Source organism: Equus asinus, chromosome 14, assembly GCF_041296235.1.
Source record: "Equus asinus isolate D_3611 breed Donkey chromosome 14, EquAss-T2T_v2, whole genome shotgun sequence".
NCBI lineage: Eukaryota > Metazoa > Chordata > Mammalia > Perissodactyla > Equidae > Equus > Equus asinus.
In genome coordinates this window covers 8,691,977-8,713,197 of record NC_091803.1, presented here as the reverse complement: position 1 = coordinate 8,713,197, position 21,221 = coordinate 8,691,977, and the positions used below count along the sequence as shown (strand labels likewise).

The 21,221-nt window shown below is 48.8% G+C and overlaps 1 protein-coding gene across 1 annotated transcript in view; it reads right to left on the bottom strand.

Annotated features, from left to right (window-relative positions):
* Positions 1 to 1,242: 1,242 nt before the first annotated feature.
* Positions 1,243 to 21,221, bottom strand: part of LOC139040128 (heparan sulfate glucosamine 3-O-sulfotransferase 4-like) — a 57,744-nt gene continuing 37,765 nt past the window's right edge. The window contains 2 exon segments of the mRNA XM_070484010.1: positions 1,243 to 1,301; positions 2,189 to 2,293. Of these exon segments, the coding sequence (XP_070340111.1) occupies positions 1,286 to 1,301; positions 2,189 to 2,293 (121 nt within the window). The 3' untranslated portion in view covers positions 1,243 to 1,285.

Genomic DNA, 21,221 nt, shown 5'->3' with positions numbered 1-21,221 from the left:
GGACTGGAAATGTTAATTCTGAGGTTGGGTCAGTTGCAAGATGACTGACTTCACTCGCCAACGCCGACAGGCTAACGTGCTTGAGTCCAGAGAGACTCCCCACCCACACATCAGGGGGCAGCGGAGACACGGAACGCCTTTCAGAGAAGCAGCACTAGAGAAAGGGGTGCAGGACGGCACCGATCAGGGGGAAGTGGATTAAAACGGGGAGGGAGCATTGGCTAAGCAACACCCACGGAATAACGCACCTTGTAGTGACAGCATGCATATTTGGGGATTTTCGTTAAATTTTGTTGCTAAAAATAAATGCATTGAATCAGGAGAACTCGCCAAGCAGGCACGGCCCTGCAGAAACCAGACTCCTGCAAGCCAGGACTTCGAACTCATGGTTCACTCCTATCAGAAATAAAGGAGGTCAGAGATAAACGGTCTCTGCCATGAAGGAGTATGCACTGGTGGAGAGATAACAAAAGTCAATGGATTCATTATCATACCAGAGAAGAGAGTGCTAGAGGAGGACAGGAGAGAGGGCAAGTAATTTGGCTTAGGTGCCTTGCAGAAGCCTTCTCCAAAGGAAGCGTTATCAGAGCTGGGTTTTGAAGGATAAGTAGGAGTTTGCCATTGGAGAAGAGGAGACAGGGCATACCATACAAAAGAAAGAGCACATGCAAAGGCAAAAGCTATGAGTAAGTACAAACTATCTGGAGACCAGTCAAGAAATTCAGTGGAAAGTGATTACAGGGTACAAGTGGGGGGAGAGGGCGTGGCTTTTTGCACCCAGCTGGACTTGGGGCACCTGAAACCGTAAGGCCTGTGTGTCATGGTAAGGACTCTGGAGTTGATTCTGTACCTAATGCACAGCCAGAGGAGGTCTGCAAGCAGCAGGCGAGATGAACGGACCAACGCAGGGAAGGCTTTTCCCACTAAACATATAACAAGCCCTGGTGTTTTCTAATGACAGAATCCGCGACCCTTCAGCCATGGAACATTCTGCAGACATGTGCCACCTTCCTTTATGGGAGGGCAAGAGGCAGGCAACAGTTGCTCACCCTGCAGACACAGGCCAGCAACACTTATTGTCCAGATTCATTCTCTAGAACCCTCAGTACTGATGTCCCTCCCGCTGCAGGCCCTTAGGAAACCAACCTCCGGCACATCACACAGACAGTGTGGCAGGGGACCTCCCAGAAAAACAGAATGAGGTGCGCTTCTGCTCCTGGAACTCTTGATGGATCAACCTGCCAGTTCGCAAACTACACATAAACGTGGTGGGTTCCACAGCAGCTCAGTCACCAAGGCCCCTGCAGAAATAGCATCCTGTTTAGTCAGTGCTACAAGAGAAATCCCTGCGATGCACAATCGTGCAGAAGAAAAATAATAACATCACCAGATTTTAAGCTACGAGCTGGGGCAAGATGCGTCAAAGGTCCCCATATCCCTGGAAATTCAGTGCTGTCCGAGAAAGGGACAGTGGGTGAAGAGTATGCTGCGCTATGCCCACCAAGATTCATGCAAAACGATGCAACAGACCAAGTAGGCGCCTTGTATGGAAGAGGTGGTCCTACGTAATAATGACAAACACTTGTGCAGTGCCTGCTATATGTCAGACACCGTTTTGGGCATGTTATACATAGGACATCATTTGATCATCACAGTGAGGTAGGAACTATTATTATCCGCACTTTACAGATGAGGAAACTGAGGCACAGAGAGATTAAGTAAGTTGTCCAAGGTCACACAGCTCATAAGTAACAGAGCCAGCGTTGAAACCCAGTCTGGCTTTAGAGTTCATGGTCTAAACCACCATTGCCACAGCAAAGGACGAGGGCATTTCTTGAGCACAGAGACCTGAGTCTGAATCACAGTCACTCCAGCTCTCCAGCTCTAAGTCTTTGCGACAGTTACTTAATTTTTTGAATCTTGATTTTCCCAACTGCGAAATGGAAACATTGCTAGTGCCTCTCTCAGAAGGTCTTGAACTCACTGAGTGCCCAGCACATGGCGGGCAGCCAGCAGACGTTTGCTAAATCCCAGGTTGAGAAGCCACCCGAAGGGCTCTCGCCGTGGCTGCTTACTCTTACTCAAGTGCTCACACTTCCTAAACATTAACCACTTCCCACAAAATGCCTGGTTTGACCCATTCGCCCTGCCCTCCAGTCACCGTGGACTGAACCTCCGCCTGACCCACCTGCGTGGACGGTTCTCAGGGTCAATGCTGCAGATCCTGGAGTGTTTCTTGAGCGGTGGCTCCGCTCCCTGCTGCTCCCGCAGGAAAACCCCGCAGGACCGACATCTGGAACGACAGTGCGCCCCATGATGCAGCCAATCACCGCAGGCCTCTGGGCGATGTCGTTCTGTCACCAAGATGCGCTGAGACTCGCCGAGGGCCTAGCGGGGCTGGTTTAAAAGGACGGGCCACTCAACTTCAAAGTCAACACAAAACCATTTTTTCTGGACAGCCAGCGTTTCAAGACATTTTCAGTTTGTCAGCTTGAAAATATCTCCAAATTTAAAAATAGTTTCCTGTTTTCAAAGTCAGCAATATTTATCAAGCCTCTAATAAGTACCTGCCACCATGCCAGGTACTGGAGCTAAAAGGATCAATAAGATGTGACCTCTGTCCTCAAGGAGCTTTTAATCTATTAGAGAGAGAGGCACGACGAAGGTCCATTCCGTGTTATAAGTGGTCTGAGGGCTTATGAACAGAATGCCTTGGGACTGGACAGGAAGGAGCGTTTTGGTCTGCCTGAGGAGGAGTCCAGTCATGGTAGGCCCCACGTGCAGGCAATAGGACAGAAACATCGCCAAAGCTCAATGGTAAAAACACGAAGACACTGGCTGTAAGGAGCACAGAAGTCAGCCTGGACCAAGGAGAGGCATTTCTGAACGCTTGCGGAGATCCCGTCTGGGAACAGAATGCGAAGTGTGGGCAGACGCGGAGCCAGACAGTTCTCTGTGACATTTAGGTGCCCTACACCATACGCAAGGAGCTGTGGGACATAGATACTTATGATGTGTGGCACGTACAGATAGATACAGGGGTCTCATCCAACTTCTTTTTCCCAATAGAGCATCCCAAGATTTACTCCTCCTGGTCCCAGAATGTTCGTAAGAGTCCCTTTGATAACCTTGTAGGCATCCAATCAACCTCCTTGCAGAGCTGAACAGGCCATCTCTGCCTTTGGTCTGCAACCTCCGTTCCCCGTCCCCTGACGTCACAGCCACCTCTGATTCCCAAGCTTGCATTAGACTTGTAACATTCAGGTGTGAAAATGAAATGTCAAATTCTTCTCACTCCGTCTCAAAGAGAATGGTGAGACAGTTAGAAAGGACAAATTCCTCAGACTTAAATGTCTCTCACTTTTCAAAGACTCTTTCTAGAATTTCAAATACACTGGGCCTCCCTGGGCTCTAGTGGCTTTTACAGTTTACATTTCCATGTTGCAGCTGAAAGGTTGGGATTTGCGGTAAAAGCCTGCAAGAAGACAAAGTAACTAATATTTGCTCAATCCCTATTATGTGCCTGAAACAGGCTAAATATTTGCAGCCCATTAAAATGCTGCAAGGTAAGGATGGTGATCTAAGTATCACAGATGGGAAAAGTGAGGATCAGAGGGGTTCAGTAACTTACCCAGGATCACACAGCTTAAATGCAGAATTCAAACCAGAATAGTTGACTCCAAAGCATAGGTCCTTTCCACGACAACCTACGAGACCCCTTTAATGATACCTAAATGGGCCAACAGTGAGGCACTCGGAGTGATGCTATGCATGACACTGAACACACAATCCTTTCTTCAAGGACCAGTTTAAGACTGTGGCTTGGGCAACTAAGCTAATCTTGACTGTGATAAGAGCAGCCCAATTATCATCTTCCAGTATTTGTCACGACAAGAATCTCCTAGAACACAGGTCAGCAAGCGACAGCCGGTGTGCCACATCTGCCGGCTGCCATGTTTGCAAACAAAGTTTGATTTCACACCACAATGGCAGAAGTGAGTAGTTGACAGAGCCCACACAGCTTGAAAAACCTAAAATACTTGCTCTCTGTCCCTTTACAGGAAGAGGTCAGCCAACCTCTGGGCGAGAAAAATGATTCCATCGTCTACTAAACGCTGTTTGAAGCCAGAAGGTAACAAAGAGGTGGGGAGGGGAGTCAGAATGATACAAAACCATCAATAAAACCATACTGAGAACGGTGATGGGTAATCTTGTCCACTGGACAGGGCTGGGGAAGGGATGCCCAGATACCTGTAGAACACTATTTTGGGTGTGTCCGCGAGGTGTTTCTGGAAGGGACTAAAGCAGCCGACGGAGTAAAGAAGATCCGCTGTCAGCACAGCGGCTGGGCAACTCCACTCGGTCAAGGGCCCAAACAGGAAAAAGGGGAGGGAGGGTGAATTCCCTCTGTCTCTCAGAGCTGGCACGTCCATCGTCCCCTGCCCTCGGACATCCGAACTCCTGGTTCTTGGGCCTTCAGACTCAGACTGAATTCCACCACCTGGTTTCTGGGTCTCCAGCTCGCAGTTGGCAGAGCACGGGACTTCTCAGCCTCCATGGCCACGTGAGCCAATTCCCATGACAAATGTCCCCTTAAATATGTCTCTATATATCCTCTTGGCTCTGTTTCTCCGGAGAGCCCTGACTAATACAAGCACTGTCATATGCACTCAGTATGTCTGTTCCTGTGCTCCAGGCTAGGCACCAGCGAGACAGGGACTCATCATTGGTGCCTGGGCACCTATGACTACCCGCCACTGGAGTAGGTTCTGGGAGAGTGACAAACCACACAGTCGGGTGAGATGCATCCTTCATAATCTCCACTTCAAAGGATTTACAACTCCATGGGGTATACAAATTATGACAACACAGTGTAAGGAGGGCAGTAAGAGAGTCTAAAGACAGCAGGGTTCCAGGGGAGGAGGCAGAGAGAAGCCACTAGCTCTTTCCATGGAAGATGCCGAAAGTTTCCCAGGGTGACACCTGAACGGGGTGCTAAAGCATGGTTTGCTGAGGGGAGAAGAGGAGAAAAGGTGTGCCAAGCAGAGAGCTGAGGTTGTGCAAAGGTCCTGAGGTAGGAAATCATTTAGCATGTTAAACCAACAGCACTGAGCCATCCTGTGGCTGGAGCAAACCAGACACTGAAGAGAGAACAGCAGAGGATGAAATTGCAACATGGTAAATTAAAGGGTGGGTTCACTTCTAACTGCATCAATCCTGGTTCAAATCCTGGAGGTAGGATCGTGGTCAGTGACTTCCATACCCACGTTTCAGAGTCAGTATGAGAGCCCCAAGTGAAAATGCATTTAAAGCACTTAGCACAGTCCCTGCCATGTCATAAACACTGACTATTCACTTTTATGATGAGTAATGTCCTGCACACTAACCGCTCTTCACGAATTGCAACATTCGGCCTCCACAGACTCTGTAAATGGCAGAGAGAAAAGTATCAGGAAACACGCAGCCGGATGAAATGTATCAACATAGGCTGCAGTGCAGAGTGTGTTCCACTTAAAAGAATGGGCTGAGCTCAAACCCAGGTACCACCCCTCCCCCGCTGTGTGGCCTGAGAGAGGTTACCTAACCTCTCTGTGCCTTTGTCTCCTGATCTGTAAACTGGAGATGACAACAAGAGCAGCCTCCTAAGCTGGTTGTGAGGACAAGATGATCATGTGACGCACTCAGCCCAAAGCCTGGTGTCTAAGGAGTGGTCAATAAATGCTGGCTATTCACTTCTCCTCAAGGCCATCATGACTGGAGTGAAAGGAGAATATGTTTTCTTTCTCACACTCTAGGAAGGCCCGATGGAGGAGGAAAGGCTTTTATTCATCTCTTGGCAAAGGCACTTTAGATTCTAGACATCTCTAGTAAAAGCAGAGAAGACTATTCACCCGGAGGGAGGCATCTACGAATCTGGAAACTTCTAAGTTCCAATCCAATTTTAAACACTCTGTCCATCATCTTTCCTGGAAACCACTGGGTTAGCAATGCAACAGTACTTCCTAGTCTGCATTTTGTTCTAGAAATGCAGCAAAAAAACCTTGGCATGACCACCAAAACCACGGCAATCAACTAGAAGGGAGAGGAAGCGGCAGGACAAGAGTCCACGGGGGAAGGACCGAGGAGAGGAGAAAGCACTCGCCTGTGCCCGCGTTCGCTGACCTCTCCCCACTCCCCGCTGTTGTCAACAACCTGTGAATATCAGGTCTGTCCCCAGGCTGGGGGGAGGCCCCTTTCATCAGCTAGGAGAGGCATCAATTAGAATACTGTTTGCTTGTTGGAAGACTATAATCCGGGCTGCTTTTCAAGCACCAACAGCTAAATAGGTGCTTATTTAAAAATCAATCTAAAAGTCAAGGTTTCCTTTTCAAATCCTTTCCATGAAGGAGCAATGGTGGCAGAATAGAGGGATAAAGCTTTGAGTGGTCTCAGCTGCTGAACACGCGTATCTCAAGGAGACTGCCACGGATTTCAGAGCATCGCAGATAGAAACGGGTTGTGAGAGGCGAACAACACATAAAACAGCAAGATCGCCAGCCACTCAGAGGGGCCCACCACGAGAGTGAGGATGCCTGGTCCTCCCGGCACCAATGAGCAAGAGGTTGCTCCCCAAGCCTGAGAGCCAGAGCTGAAGACAGCAGAGATAACTGCTTGGTAAACGGGAAGATGGAGGGAAACGGGAGAAAGATCAAACCTCCATGCCCTGCACGCACAAGTGCACACACAGGATGGATGCAGGTGTGCGCACAGGCACACACACACACAGATCTTCCCCCAGGCACAGATAAAAAGTAAAAGGGTCTATGAAGATCCAGCAGGACTGATTTTGCTCCTGGGAGCGATCTTCTGCTTGGGGAGAACTAGCACGCTGATTTTCACCGTCAACCCACACTGATGTCAGGTGAGTTGGAATGCCCCTTTCACGTTCTGATCAAACACAGATTTGAACCTGTGAGCACAAACTCCAATGCCTACAGGCATCAGGGAGATCACATTAGTAAGTGCAGTGGGCCAGAAGTCAACAATAGATGGGGACTGTGGCAAACTAGGCAGCCCCTGTCTAAAGGAAGTGCCACACTCAGCACCAGGAGTCTGTGACTGGGTAACACTGGACTCAGTGTTGTTCCATCTTTTGATTTTTGTTTTCTAAAGAAGCCAGAAACCTAGATCTTTGGGTGAAATATCCCACTTTTAAAATATTAGCCATTAACTCAAAATGGGTCTCAAAACTCTCCGGGCCAAACAAATCAAATCTGATCTCTGATGTAAACACATCCCTTCTCTCCACTGAGAAGTGTCCCATGACAGCAGGTTGTAACCCAGCCTATGACCCAAAATACTCTGGCCCGCGGGCATGCTTGGTTTGGCCCACACTATGGGTTTTATTTTGTTTTGTTGAAACTGAACTAAAATTTAAATTGAAGATATTGTGCATGAAATCTTAACTTGTGTTTCTCCCAAAGGACGAGCACTGGCAACACGGTGCACCCTCAACACCCGTGGGGACTGGATGGCGTTGAGTCACGGCCACCCCCAGAGGACACACGCTCACTCTCAAGGTCACCAGTATTCCCACCAGGCCCCCTTCACGCACTGTCACACCTGCCCGGCCCCACTGGGCATCTGCCTTGCAGCCCCTGACAAATCCTCAAAGAGAGGAGAGGAACGGTCAAGAATGCTAGCCTAGGGGGCTGGCCCCGTGGCCAAGTGGTTAAGTGTGCGTGCTCCACTTCTGCAGCCCAGGGTTCGCAGGTTCAGATCCCAGGCGCAGACCTAGCACCGCTCATCAAGCCACACTGTGGTGGCGTCCCACCTAAAGTAGAGGAAGATTGGCAACAGATGTTAGCTCAGGGCCAATCTTCCTCACCAAAAAACAAACAAAAACAAGAATGCTGGCCTAGTGTAAAATTCCAGAGGGAGGGAAGACGTTTTAGAATAAGGCCGTGAAGACGACTATGGCATTGCTTTATCCATAAGGATAAATATTTGCCTGGCAATGCGAGAAGCTAAAGTCCCCTGCACCGCTCACAGAAAGTGTGCTATGGGAATTTAAAACCAGAAGGGAAAATAAAGGTAACCGAGTGAGCTATTTTTTACCCCTTGCAACTCATGGAACTTCTTAAGGTTGATTTACAAACTCTTATTTTGAAAACCTTCTCTTTTTTCCCGTCAGTTCATATTTCTTCCTTTTCCAAGGAAGTTACATTATGGGGAAGTCAAAAGAATGCAGGATGCCGAGTCAGGCAGCTCTGCCCCAGGCAGGCTGTGTCCACCTGGTGAAATCGAGGCACCCCCCGCTCCCCGAGTCTGACTTTTTTTGTCTTTAAAATGGGATGATGAGACCCTCTTCCATCACAGAGGTACTGCGAGGATAAGATGAAGCAGTGCACACGGAAGCACATTAGACTGTCACCGTCTGCCATGAGTTAGTTTTCATGTATCATCTTTTGCACCCCACGCCTCAAATGCAGGCTCTATGAAGTCATGGGTTTGTTTTCTTCATCACTGTACCCCCCGTGCCTGGCAGATACTAGGCATTCAAGAAATAATTCTTAATTAAAAAATGAGGTGTGTGTACATAGATGACTGATAGATGGAACAAAAAGTAGATGAGAGAGAGAGAGAAGTGACAGATGAGTGAGTGAGTGAGCAGGAAAGACAGACAGACAAAATTATCACCACTAACACTCTCTATATCTCTCCTCTCCGGACACTGACCTAGAAAGTTTGGCCACCGTCTGCCAAACTCTTCTGGCTGCAATAACTAAAATCTTTATGTAACTTATATCCCACTCTCTTGCCCCTGGGTGGACACACTCCTTCCGCAAGTGACCCTATGCTGAAAGGTCCCTGGTATTTCTCTGAAGGAGACGAAGGCATTACGTGCCTTCCGGGTACCAGATGCTAGGGGAGGTACCTTCCTCACCTCATCCTCACAACCCTGGGAGGGGGCATTGTTGTTGGTCCAGCTCACAGCACGAGAGGTGAGGCTCCGATTGGTTAATCAAGCTTCCGAAGACCAAGCAGCTCTTAAGTGGTGGTGTCTGGTTTTCAACCTCGCCCTCTGACCCAAATCCAGAGAGATTCCCACATCCCTGACAGAATAGACTAGACGAGCCCGGGAAGGTCTTTGCATCATTCTGGGATTTTGGACTTGCTACTCAACACACCTGCTCTTCCTGGGCCCACTCTCTAACACAGCGGCCGATTAACACACCAGCCGTTAACCAGTCTGGTAACTTAGCTTTGAGCCAAGCCCTTGCCCCGACAATAGATACTGGGAGTGTGCAAGTCGGCCACGGTCCAGCCATTTCAAACTCCCCCTCCCAGCACTGCCCACTTGGCAAAGTAACATGGCTTTGTCTGAGTTGGCCACTGACTGGACTGGAACACAGCATCTGACTCAAAGAAGATACCTCCATAGGTTGGCCAACGATTACCATGAGGCTTCGTACAGAGGGCTCTGCCCACTAGGGGGCGATGGTACTTGGTTAAGCCAACAGGATGCTCTCTCTGCACTAGTCCAAGTAAATTCACTGAGAGACGCAGAGAAGACAACGGCCCACGCAGGGCTAAAAGGGACAAGAAGATGGCCACAACCTTGAGCTGAGGATGCGTTCCAGTCCCGAGTCCTACTCACAGAGGGTGGAATTAACACCCAGGGAATCTCTCTGGTCAAAGCACTGACAACCCCTCTTGCTTCGATCTGATTTAGAATCTGGCTCATGTGCTCTCACCCCAGCTCTAAGCCCGGTCTGAGCTGGCCTCTATTTTAGGGACATTCAGGGAATCAGCATTTTCAGCCCCAGTCCAGGTCGAACAATGGCAAGCAGCAATCAGCTGCTCAGAACTGGGTCTTGACAAGCCGGACCCCTTAGGACAGCTTCTCAGCAGCGTCTATGGTTTTTCATAACGTCTTGGCCCACCGAACAGGAACATCTTTCCGAATGAATTCAGTGGAACGGAATCTCATGCCAGGATTTGTTTCCTTTTCACACGCACACACAAACAGGGTCTGCTTCCACGGAGCAAAACAAAACTTTTAATAAGCTTACGGCCTCCGAAGCCCAGGGGCTATGGCCTTGCTCTCTGCTATTTCACAAGACATTTCACGCAGACTCCACTCTGCCATGCTCCAACAGCCCAGAGTGTTCACAAGTATGGCTGTGCTGCCCATCTCGGCTATTTATTTCTTCCCCTCTCTTCCATCCTTCCCCTTAAGCTATTTCTCTTCTTTTACGGCTAAGCTTTTTTCCAGGTAAAGGAGACAGCTGGCAGGATCAGAAGGTGGCCTCTCACAAGGTTACTCTGACCTCAAATAATACCGCGGCGAGTTCATGCACACGCAGCACTGAGCAGAACTATCTTCTGATCTCTCGTTCTTCAGCAGAGAAGCGATTTCACCAAGATCTACGCTCATGGCCACGGAAACTGCCCATATTGCAGGGTGCAAAAGAGGAACCCTCTGAATCTAGCATTCACCACGCATGGCTACATTATGCTCCCTCCATTTGCCTGTCCACCAAGCTAATGCCAATTTGAATCCCCAGCTCCAGTATCAATGTGCCGTCCCTATTCTAGGGGCATTCAATGCTAGATGTCCCACAGAATTAAGCCAATGCTATGCACCAAGTTGGCAAAGGCAACTGTGATATTTTCAAACACTGGCTGGCACAGGCATGAGTAATGACAGGACTGCCTACTGGGGAAAACACACACGTGCACGTGTGCACACATGCACACACACACAAACACACAAAGGGTGTGGTTCAAATCTCAGCTTGGGTACGAAGCCCTGAATGGTCCTCAGCCTCTCTGCGCCTCCGCCTCCTCGTCCGTGGAGGCACTCCCGTTCTGCAGCAGGCACTGATAAGCCCTTCGCACCCTCGCTGCCTTGCAGCTCTGCAAATCACCTCCAGCCCAGGTCGACTGCTGAGCTCCAGGCCGCCGAGTCCAGCTGCCAGTGGGCACCTCCCTTTCATGTCCCAACATGTCCTCAACAGAATTCACCATCTTCCCCCACAGACCTGCTCATCCTTCTGTGTCTCCTGCATCACTAACTGGGACCTCCTTCTACCCAGTCGCCTGAGCCAGAAGTCAGCCTGGAAGCTGCGCTCTCCTTCACCGAGTGCTTAGAATCATCCTCATTTCTTGACCCCTCCCCTTCTTTCCATCCCGGCTTCTGCGTCTCTAATTCAATCCAGGCCATCACCTGTGCTAGTTTTCAAACTGTTCTTCCTGAATCTTTTCTTGCCCCCAACTAATCCATTCTCCAGCCCCACACAGCTAGAGTAATTTTTATAAACATTCCAATCTGAGCAAGTCGCACCCCTGCTTAGAATCTTCAGCGGCTCAGTACTGCCGTCAACCTAAGAGACCATCTGTTTATGTACTGCGGCTTAGGAAACCCTTCATCGTCTGATCTTCCTCATCCCCCTGCAGCCTCACTTCTTACTCCTCCTCCTTGCTTTTAAGATCCAGGCACAATGAATGTCTTTCTGTCTCCTGAATGCACCCTTCAGAGCCCACATTCCTTCTCTCTGCCTGCATACTCCATGTCTCTCCCCCAGCCACATGCCCTCATCTGGCTAACTTCTCTGCGTCCTTCTGGTAATTGCCTCGGACAGTGCTGTCCTGTCCATGCCCGTACCCCAGGACCCACCACAGTGCCCGGCGCTCAAGAAATATTTGGTAAATGCATGAATAACTCGGCACTCAAAGGTCTGACCAGAGGTGGCAGGAAAATGTCTGCTCTGGACCCCGAGGGCCTTGGTTGGGTTTAAACTTCCCAAGATTATCCTCACAATCCGCTTGAAGCATGCTGGGAGGAGACTGGAGAGCTGGCCATCAGGTGGCATTTCCTATTGCCTGGGCTGTCTTCCATCCTGGAGAAGCAGCTGAGCAGAAAGCAAAACAGCCGTAGAAATCACAAGTTGTTGCAACTTCCCCAAAGGCCAGTTTTTCCTCTAAACCTGCTGTTTCCTCTCCTAACTTCCAGGTCTCAGATGACCTTGCCGGAGGTCAAGGTCGGAGCAGCCTTCTTATCAGGCAGCTGCTACCCCGAGCGTGCTGCTGCTCTCAGATGCATGTGATGCAGAGGCCAGAGGGGCAGCGTGCAGGAAGTGGGCACAGCAGGTGGAGGAGATAAGCCCTTCCACTCCCACGCTCCCTCCTGGGCACCCAGCTGCCTGTCCCTGTCCCAATATGCATTTCACGACCCAACAGACTAGCCCTTCCCTGTGTCCAGACGACCTGCCCCTTTGGTTCACCATTTTTCACAGTCAGCTTCCTCCCTGGCTTTTGCTTGAGTTAAGTCTCTCAGCAGATGCCTGTGGATGCCTCGCCCTCAGCGTCCTCCTCACACAAGCTGGCCTTGCAAGTGACAGCATCTCCAAAAGTCAACAAGATGTGCTCCCTGGCCCACTCCCCTCACCTGCACCCCTCTCCAATGAGATCTTCCAAAAGAGAACAGACACTACCAGTGTGGACTCTGGAGTCAGAGGGACCTGGCTTCAAATCCGGCCTCTTCCAATTGCTGAAGCGGTCACTCAAAATCTCTGAATCCCACTTTCCTCTGTTGTGAAGTGGGAAAGATAGTATCTACCACAGAGGATGGCTCTGAGGATTAAATTAATAACAGAAAGAGTGTGTGGCTGGCACATGGCAACCACGCACTAAACAGTATACTTGGGGACTGACTACTGCCCCAGTGGAGCCCCGCAGTGACGTGAGGTCAGAGGCACAGAGGAGGCGCTTCAGAAACATTTGCTGAACGAGTGAGCCCTGCCTTCTCTTTAGAATGAGAAATGGGAGGGCAGCTCACAAGAGCTGGCTCCCTCCCACCCCTAGCTGGGTCTCCGCGTCCAGCAGACGTGGACAAACTGCTCTAGCTGACAAGTGCACCTCTCAGAGGGGCTCCCCATCCCCGCACCCTGCTCCTGGAGATCCCAAACCCCTCCTGGCTGATCTAGCAATCAGTATGATTGCAGCTGCACTGTCAAGGATGAGGCTATCCAATGTGGTGGCCACGTGTGACTTTTTAAATTTAAAAGTAAACTTTCTAAAATTAAATAAAAGTAAAAGCTCTCAGCCACATGCACTAGACACACTGCAAGCGCTCAACAGTCGCCTGTGACTAGCGGCCATCATCTTGGAGGGCACAGAGAACATCTCCATCATCACAGACAGTTGTATTGAGTGGGGGGTGCGGGGCATCTGAGTTGATGGTAGCTACAGAATGACGCACAATGATTACCTGCTTGTAATTAAGAGCAAGATGTGGCTGCAGGAAATCCACCCAAGCGGGTTCTGACCAGACTCTGGTTTCCCCAGGATCTGTGCCTCGCCCCAGGCTGGCCCCGGCTCTGACCTGGCTCTTTCCGACTCTGGTGTCTGACGGGGAGATCAGTGCACATGCATTCACTCCACTGGCAAGGCGCGGTCACCCTCCCCGGCCTGGCTCAGCCTCTGCGTTTTGTGCACTCCTGCTCGGAGCCCCGCCTCAGGGCGGCGCTGCAATTCTTCCCCCTCGTCTCCGACTCAGCACCCCCGGGCTGCCCCCACCTGCCTCCTCAGACTCTACCAAGCCCTCTTTTTGGGAAGGTCAGTGCCGGGGGCTGAATGTGTCCCCTAAATTCATATGCTGGAGCCCTAGCACCCTGTAATCAGAATGTGACTGTCTTAGGACACAGAGCTTCTAAAGAAGTAATTCAGCTTATGGGGTCCTTAGGGTGGGTTCTAATCCAATACGACTGGTGTCCTTATAGGAGGAGATTAAGACACAGAGAGACACACCCCAGAGATGCACAAGCACAGAGGAAAGGCCACGGTGAGGACACAGCAAGAAGATGGCCGGTCGCAAGCCAATGGAGAAAGCAGCCCTGCCGGCACCTTGATGTCAGGCTTCCAGCCTCCAGAGCCGTGAGACAAGGAGTTCCCGCTGTTTCCGCCCCTAGTCTGTGGTACTTTGTTACGGCAGCTGGAGCAAACTCATACAGTCTGCCATCTACTGCGTCGCCTCAGGCAGATTTCTGAATCTGGATTAGCCTCAGTTTTCCTATTTACAAACAATGGAAACACCTACTTCCTATCTCCCAGGGCTTCGGACGTGCATACTCTCCACTCCTGCTCTTGCTCCATGGCTGGCCCTTCGCTAGGAGGTCCTTCCCTCCACTCTCCAGCCACCAAAGCCTGCTGTCCCTCGGACCTCCACCTGCCCAGCCTGTCCAGCCTCCAGAAAGGGCCTGTTGCAAGCATGCGGCCCCTCTACCCGCACAGGCGGCCCCACAGCCTCTCTTCCCAACACCTGTCACCGCATGTGGTTATTTCACTGCTACCGGTTTGCACCACGGGACTGTGAGCTCCACAGGGCAGGGCTGTGCTCTCTTTTGTTCATCTCAGCATCCTCAGTGACCAGCACTGTGCCTACAACACAACAGAAGCTGCAAAGAGAGAAAGGAAAGGGCTGCAGGGAAGATTCCATCAGACAGTCCCTAAAAGCACGAACACACTGGCCGGGGCAGAGGGAGCTCTTGCCGAACACCAGCTGTTGGGGTCTTTAGTGAGGCGCCTTAATCAATGGTGCTCTGATCATGTACTGGGCACCTGAGTGACTGCGGTTAGCCTCTCACTTCCTGTTCCCAAGGAGGCTGTCTCTGAGCCATGGTGACCCTTTTCAGTACCTTTCTTTACACCAAAGTCCCCTCTTCCTCTCTGGCTACGACCATCTGGAGCCTGCAGGCAACTGTGAGCGCCCAATCGCCATTCTTCCACCTGCCTTCACAGGGCAAAGAAGGAGCTGCCCAGGTGGCTGAGTGCTCAGAGCCGAGGTGGTCGTTATGCCCTTGGAGGGGACGGGGGATCAGCAAACGGATTATCCATTCTGAAGTTCGGAGAAGTGAGAAAGCCCAGGCCCCTGGATGGTCTCAACCCTCCTGAGGACTCTGGCAGTGACAGCCACATGGAAAGAAGGACTCAAAGAGAAGCAGTCTTGGCCCAATGGCAACATAAGAGACAATGAGTTTGGGTGCCCTCAAAGAATCCTGACAGTGGGTTAAATCTACAAGGCAACGGCTATCTGAGCACAGGTATTGACAGCAGATACAATCTGTTATGCAGAGACCGTGATTAATGTCTGTAACCAATTAGAAATAACTGAAAAGAGGATCAATGATATAATCACTACTGGTATCGGATTGGAATGATACAGTGACTAGAGCAAAGACATTGTTCAAATAAGTAAGAAAGAAGCAGGAAGTACCTGCTCTATTCAGAACTCCATCTTCCTCCCTCACATTTAGGTTGGGGAGAACTGGAGGAAATGGGTAAAGGGGGTACCCAAGGAGGAAGGCGTCTCCACTATCCCACCTTGGGTACCAGAAGATTCTTTTTGTAACATACTGGAAAGCCTTCAATTACTCTAGGGGCTCAGGTCAGAGGCAGGGGAGAGAAAGTATGCAGGAACTCCATGCCCCTTGGAAGATAACATTGCCCTACAGGACAAAAGTTATCTTCCATTCAATGACCCAACCCGGGGGCATATATGTTAAACATTTATTGGGATCCTTCAACATTCCAGACACCAGAGGGGCTGGGAACTCAACAGTCAACAAGACAGGCTCAGTCCTTGACCTCCAGAGGTTTTGCTTCTCTAGCAGCTCCCAGCTGAGCAGACGCCTGCACCAGACAGGCTCTACTGTAGTGTCCAGGAAGAAAGGCTGTGGAGTCTGAGAGTCCCTTACATTTGGCACCTGAGGAGAAGAAAAGGAAGGGACACAGGAATTCCACAACATGTGACCAGGATGTAATGGGTGGACATATTTTTTACTTTTATAGAGAGTATAAAAATAAATTATAAAGATGTTCCACATAATGTGTCATCAGAAAAATGCAAAGTAAAACAGCAGTAAGATAGCACTATGCAACTTCTAGAACGGCCAAAATCTGGAACACTGACAACACCAAATGTTGGCCATGGTGTGGAGCAACAGGAGCTCTCATTCATTGCTGGTGGGAATGCAAAATGCTACAGCTACTCTGGAAGGCAGTTTGGCAGTTTCTTACAAAACTAAATATACTCTTATCTGATCCAGCAACCATGCTTCTTGGCATCTACCCAAAGGAGTTGAAACTCACGTCCACATGAGAGCCTGCAGACGGATGTTTACGGCAGCTTTATTCACAATTGCCACAACTTGGAAGCAACCAAGATGTCATTCAGTAGGTGAAGGGTAAATGAACTGTGTTTATTTCAGATGATGGAACGTCATTCAGGGCCGAAAAGAAATGAGCTACCAAGCCATGAGAAGACGTGGGGGAACTTTAAACACACATTATCTGAGTGAGAGGAGGCATTCTGAAAAGGCTACATGCTATGCAATTCCAACTACGTCACATTCTTGAAGAGACAAAACTATGCAAACAGTAAACAGATCCGCGGTTTCCAGGGATGGGGAGTCGGGCGAGGATGAAGGGGGAGAGAACAGAGGGTTTTCAGAGCAGTGAAATCACTCTGCGTGGGACCATAACGGTGGATAGAAGTCATTATAAATTGTCCAAAACCACAGAACGGATGGTCCAAGACTGAACCCTAACATAAACCAGGGACTCTGGGTGATAATGACGTGTCGATGTAGATTCATCGATTGTAACAAAGGCACCGCTCTGGCGGGGGAGGTTGAAAATGGGGGAGGCTGTGCATGCGTCGGGGCAGAGGGTATACAGGTAATCTCTGTGCCTTCTGCTCAATTTTGCTGTGAAACTAATCTGGCTCTAAAAAAATAGTCTATTAAAAAGGGAGGCATAAAAATGGTAATAAACTATAAAGTGTAAAAAGGTGACAGAATAAACACGAATTAAAACAAAATTTAAAAGTACAAAAATAAACTTATTTTTATATAGTACCCACCTAACAAAGAAAAACCTTCCACTCTCCTCTTCAATTGCTTGATCTGCTGTTCCCTCATTCTAGTCTGTTCAAAACCAAACCAGCAAGGCTCATGTAGCAGTCATTCAACTAACAGACGACCTACTGTGTGCTCAGGCCCTGGGACTGTTCCTGGTCCGTGCAGATTTAAAATAATAATCTTTACGGAGCAGTTATTGTACACCAGACACTGCACCAAGTGCACATCATAGTAGGAGTTGGCATTTATCGAAGACCTACTGTGTGCAGTGTTCTGTTCTAAGCACTTTGCACATGTTAACTCATTTAATCCTCACAGCAATTCCATGGGATGTGTGCTATTATTATCCCCAGTTTATGGATTATAAAGGAAGGCAGAGACAGTTTAAGTGAATTTTCTGAAAGTCGCTCAGCCAGGAGGTGGCAGAAAGAGATGCTCAAGCCTTGGTGGTCTGGCTCCAGAGCCTAGGATGTAACTGGACCTGGCTTAAAGCTAAGGAACAGGGGCCGGCTCTGTGGCTGAGTCGTTAAGTTCATGTGCTGCGCTGCGGCGGCCTAAGGTTCGGATCTTGGGCGCGGACATGGCACCACTCGTCAGGCTACGTTGAGGTGGCATCCCACACCCCACAACTAGAAGGACCTGCAACTAACATATACAACTGTGTACAGGGGGGGTTTGGGGAGATAAAGCAGAGAAAAACAAAAAAAAACAAAAGAAACAAAAATCACTGGCAACGGTTGTTAGCCCAGGCGCCAATCCTAAAAAAAAAGGTAAGGAACATAAGGCTCGAGGGAGTTGAATAACTGGCCTGAGGTCACATAGCCTATAAGTGTTAGAGCTGAGATCTGAACCCAAGTTTTAAAAAGTCATACTAGAATAAGCTAGATGACTCACATTCCCCGATTTCAGATGTACTGCAAAGCTACAGTAATCAAAATAGTGTGATAACTGGAGTTAATTCAGTCTAATAGGGCCAGTAAGTACAGCTGCACAGGTTGAACAGTGCATAAATCTAGAGAGCACCATCCATATTGAGATCTATGTGAATAGTGTCCTGCTAGACTTGTGCAGTGCACAACCTGCTCAATCTTATATGACAGTCTTGAATCTATGGGAAACTGATTTTATTAAACTAAAAACACAAGTAACAGGTAATTAAAATAATACAGGAAACATGGCTAGATCCCTGCCTTCAGCGTGTTCTTGATCTTACTAAATATATAAGACATACTCACAGGATGAGAGCTGAAGGGAGCTACTGTAACACATTTTGCTTGGATGCTTTCAATGAAGTAGAAAGTTTCACAGGCTTTTACCATCAGGTGCAGGAAAGATTTGCAGCTTCAAAACAGTTTTGCTCCTTTGCCATGCTATGCTGTTAGGTTTTTTTGTTTTTTTTTTTAACAGTGTTTTCAACTCCATTGTAATTCGTTATCTTTCCTCATCTTTCTGCACCAGCACCAGTGACATCTGTTTCACACCGGGAGCATTTTTACCAACAGAGCCGTTTCACCATGAGGATACGCTGTAGGTTTCCAGGGGCTGCAGACGCTCTTCTTCCACGGGAAGGTTTATGGTCAATATTGAATCTGAAGACCTGTCTTCGTCTTTGGGGCGAGATGAGAGCCGAGGAAGGGGTACAAATGGCTGTCGTACGAGTTATCACTTTCACGTCCTGTCTAAACCTCCACTCTTGCCCTTGCTCTCGACTCCTCCTGCCACTGTCCTATTTTCATGCAGACTGACACCCTTCCTCAACTGCATAACGGTCACAGCTTTTCTATTTGTGGGTTTGCCCAGTCCCCTCACCTCCCACTGCAAAACCATCATCATCATCCGCGTTCCCACTGTCACCAGAGTGGTCTTACTCAATCACTGATCAAACACCACCTATGTCACGCCTCTGCTTAAAATCCTTCCAGACTCCCTGAGGCCGGCAGTAAGTCTTATAGGTTCCAAAGTGTTTCAGGGCCAAACAGGCCACATGAAGGAAAGAGGCAGGCGCGTGCGTGTGCATGTGCGTGTGTGTGTTTCTATAATGCCACCTAGGGTTGCTTCCTTCCCACACTGACATACTTTGCATATTAAAGATGAAGGAATAGTCTTCACTTCTACAAAGAAATATGTTTTCTCTCTCACTTTCTTGAAACAGACAGACCTCTCAGTCTACCTTTTGTTTGCCTTCTTTTAATAGAGACGGAAGGAAAAGAAGTATTTTACTTTCCTCTTTACTCTAAGACAAACAACAACGCAAGTGGGATGACAAAGGAAAACTGATACTCAGCTGCAGTGTCAGGGGGAGAAACGGGGAGGGCAGGCCTAGGCCCCCGGGGAACAGACGCCCCAACAGAAGAGGGCAGCCTTGACTGGACGGCCAGCCCACTGTCACCCTGCAGGAAGGTGGGTCCAGTGTTGCCAAATTTTTCCAAGACAAGCTGGAAATCTGGAATTTTGTGTGCGAGCTCTCCAAATTAAAAACTGAGAAATGGATTTACTTTTTAAAACCTTTGTTCAGTCCAGGCTGAACAACACAGACTTGCAAGCCCAATGTAACCTGTGGCTTCCATTTCCTGACCTCTGGCCTAGAATACAGAGGTCATCCTCCCCTCCCAGCACTGCCCGGTCTCACTCCATTCCCCCTTAGATGCCCTGCATGCATGCTTCGGGTTACCCTCCTCTGGGCCTTTGGCCATGCCGTTTCCTCTTCCTCCTTTTCTACCTGGAAAAGCTCCTTCCCAAAACATGCCTCGAATGTCACCTCCTCAGTGAAGCCTTCCCTGACTCCCGACAGAGCTCATCACTGCCTCTCTCAGCAACTTTAGTACTCTCAACATTACATTTGAACCCACGTTTTACATTATTTGTATTAATTTCTGTCTCTCTTAATAGTATTTGAAATTCTTAAAGGCAAGAATCATGTCTTATTCATCTCTGGGGCTCCAATGTCAAGCAATGGGACTTAAGGAGCAGCCTTGCATGAATATTTGTTGGATGGATGGATGGATGGATGGATGGACAGTTTCTATATGGATAACGGAATGTATGAATATATGAATGCTAGGTGGATGGTTGGATGGATGGTTTTGCCATGCATAAATGGATGTATGATGGATGGATTATGGACACTGGATATATGGATGGACAGAAGCAGGGATGGGTGGACTGTGTGACTGGAGGTTCCTCACCAGGGCCTTAGGTATAGTTGCCAAGGATTGGTCCAGACACCCTGGCTTTACTTAAGTTCCTACACACAACAAGCTCATTCCTTTACCAGGGATTTTGAACTTGTTCTCTCCCCAGCTCTTTCTAAGACTAGCTCCTTCTCGTGATTCAGGCTTCAACTCAGGTGAAATATCCTTAGAAAAGCCCTTCTCAACCATCTCAATCATAAGAGTGACAATCAAGTCAGTAATTATTGCATTACTGTGCTTGTTAGTAATTCTCACTGTCTGAAATTGCTTTGTCTAGATTTCTGTTTTCCTGTCGATTTTATGCATCCCACTCACCTCCACCTGAAAGCTTCATGAAGGCATTCCTATACACCCATGCCTACCACTGTGTCTGACACATTGCAGATGCTGAATAAATATGGAAAAATTTAATACATTGATTACTGCAGGAGGAAATATGAATTAAATGAATGAGTGGAATTCACTTGTTTGGTGCTTTTATTGGCCTTTGAGGCATCAAAAAAAAAAATACTAGGCATAAGAAATCTCTTGTCCTTATTAAGATTTCCTCTAGAAGCCTGGGGTTTAGAGCCAGACAGACCTGGGCTTGAGACTAGGACTTGTCATGCATCATCGCTAAGTGATCTTTGATAAAACACTTAACTTGCTAAGCCACAGTGTCCTCATCTGTCAAACAGAAATAATAAGAAGAGTGTAAACTCATAAAGTGCTTGTGAGGATTAAATAAGATCATCGTGCATGAAAAGCACAAAACACAAAGTCTGCCAGAAACTAAGCACCCAAAGGAAATGCACCCTCACTGGGGAGCTGGGAGGCCATTCCGCCCATTGGCCACTTATGTTAGGAGACCTGGTCTGTGAAACAAAGATATAAGCACACCTGCCTCCTTCCCAAAGCACTTTACCTATCCAGGCTTTGCAGACCAGCAGCCCTGTGAAAGCCTGCGGAGCTGGACAGATGTCATGAGTGAAGCGTCATGAGGGAAGCATCACACACTGCACTTTCACTCAGCTCTGAAGAAGGAGTCAGGGTTTTCCCCCAGCAACAGAGCGGGGAGGAACCACTGGTCCACACCCAGTGCCAGTCTGATCAGAGGCAACCCATGCCAGGAGAGCACTGGTTTACA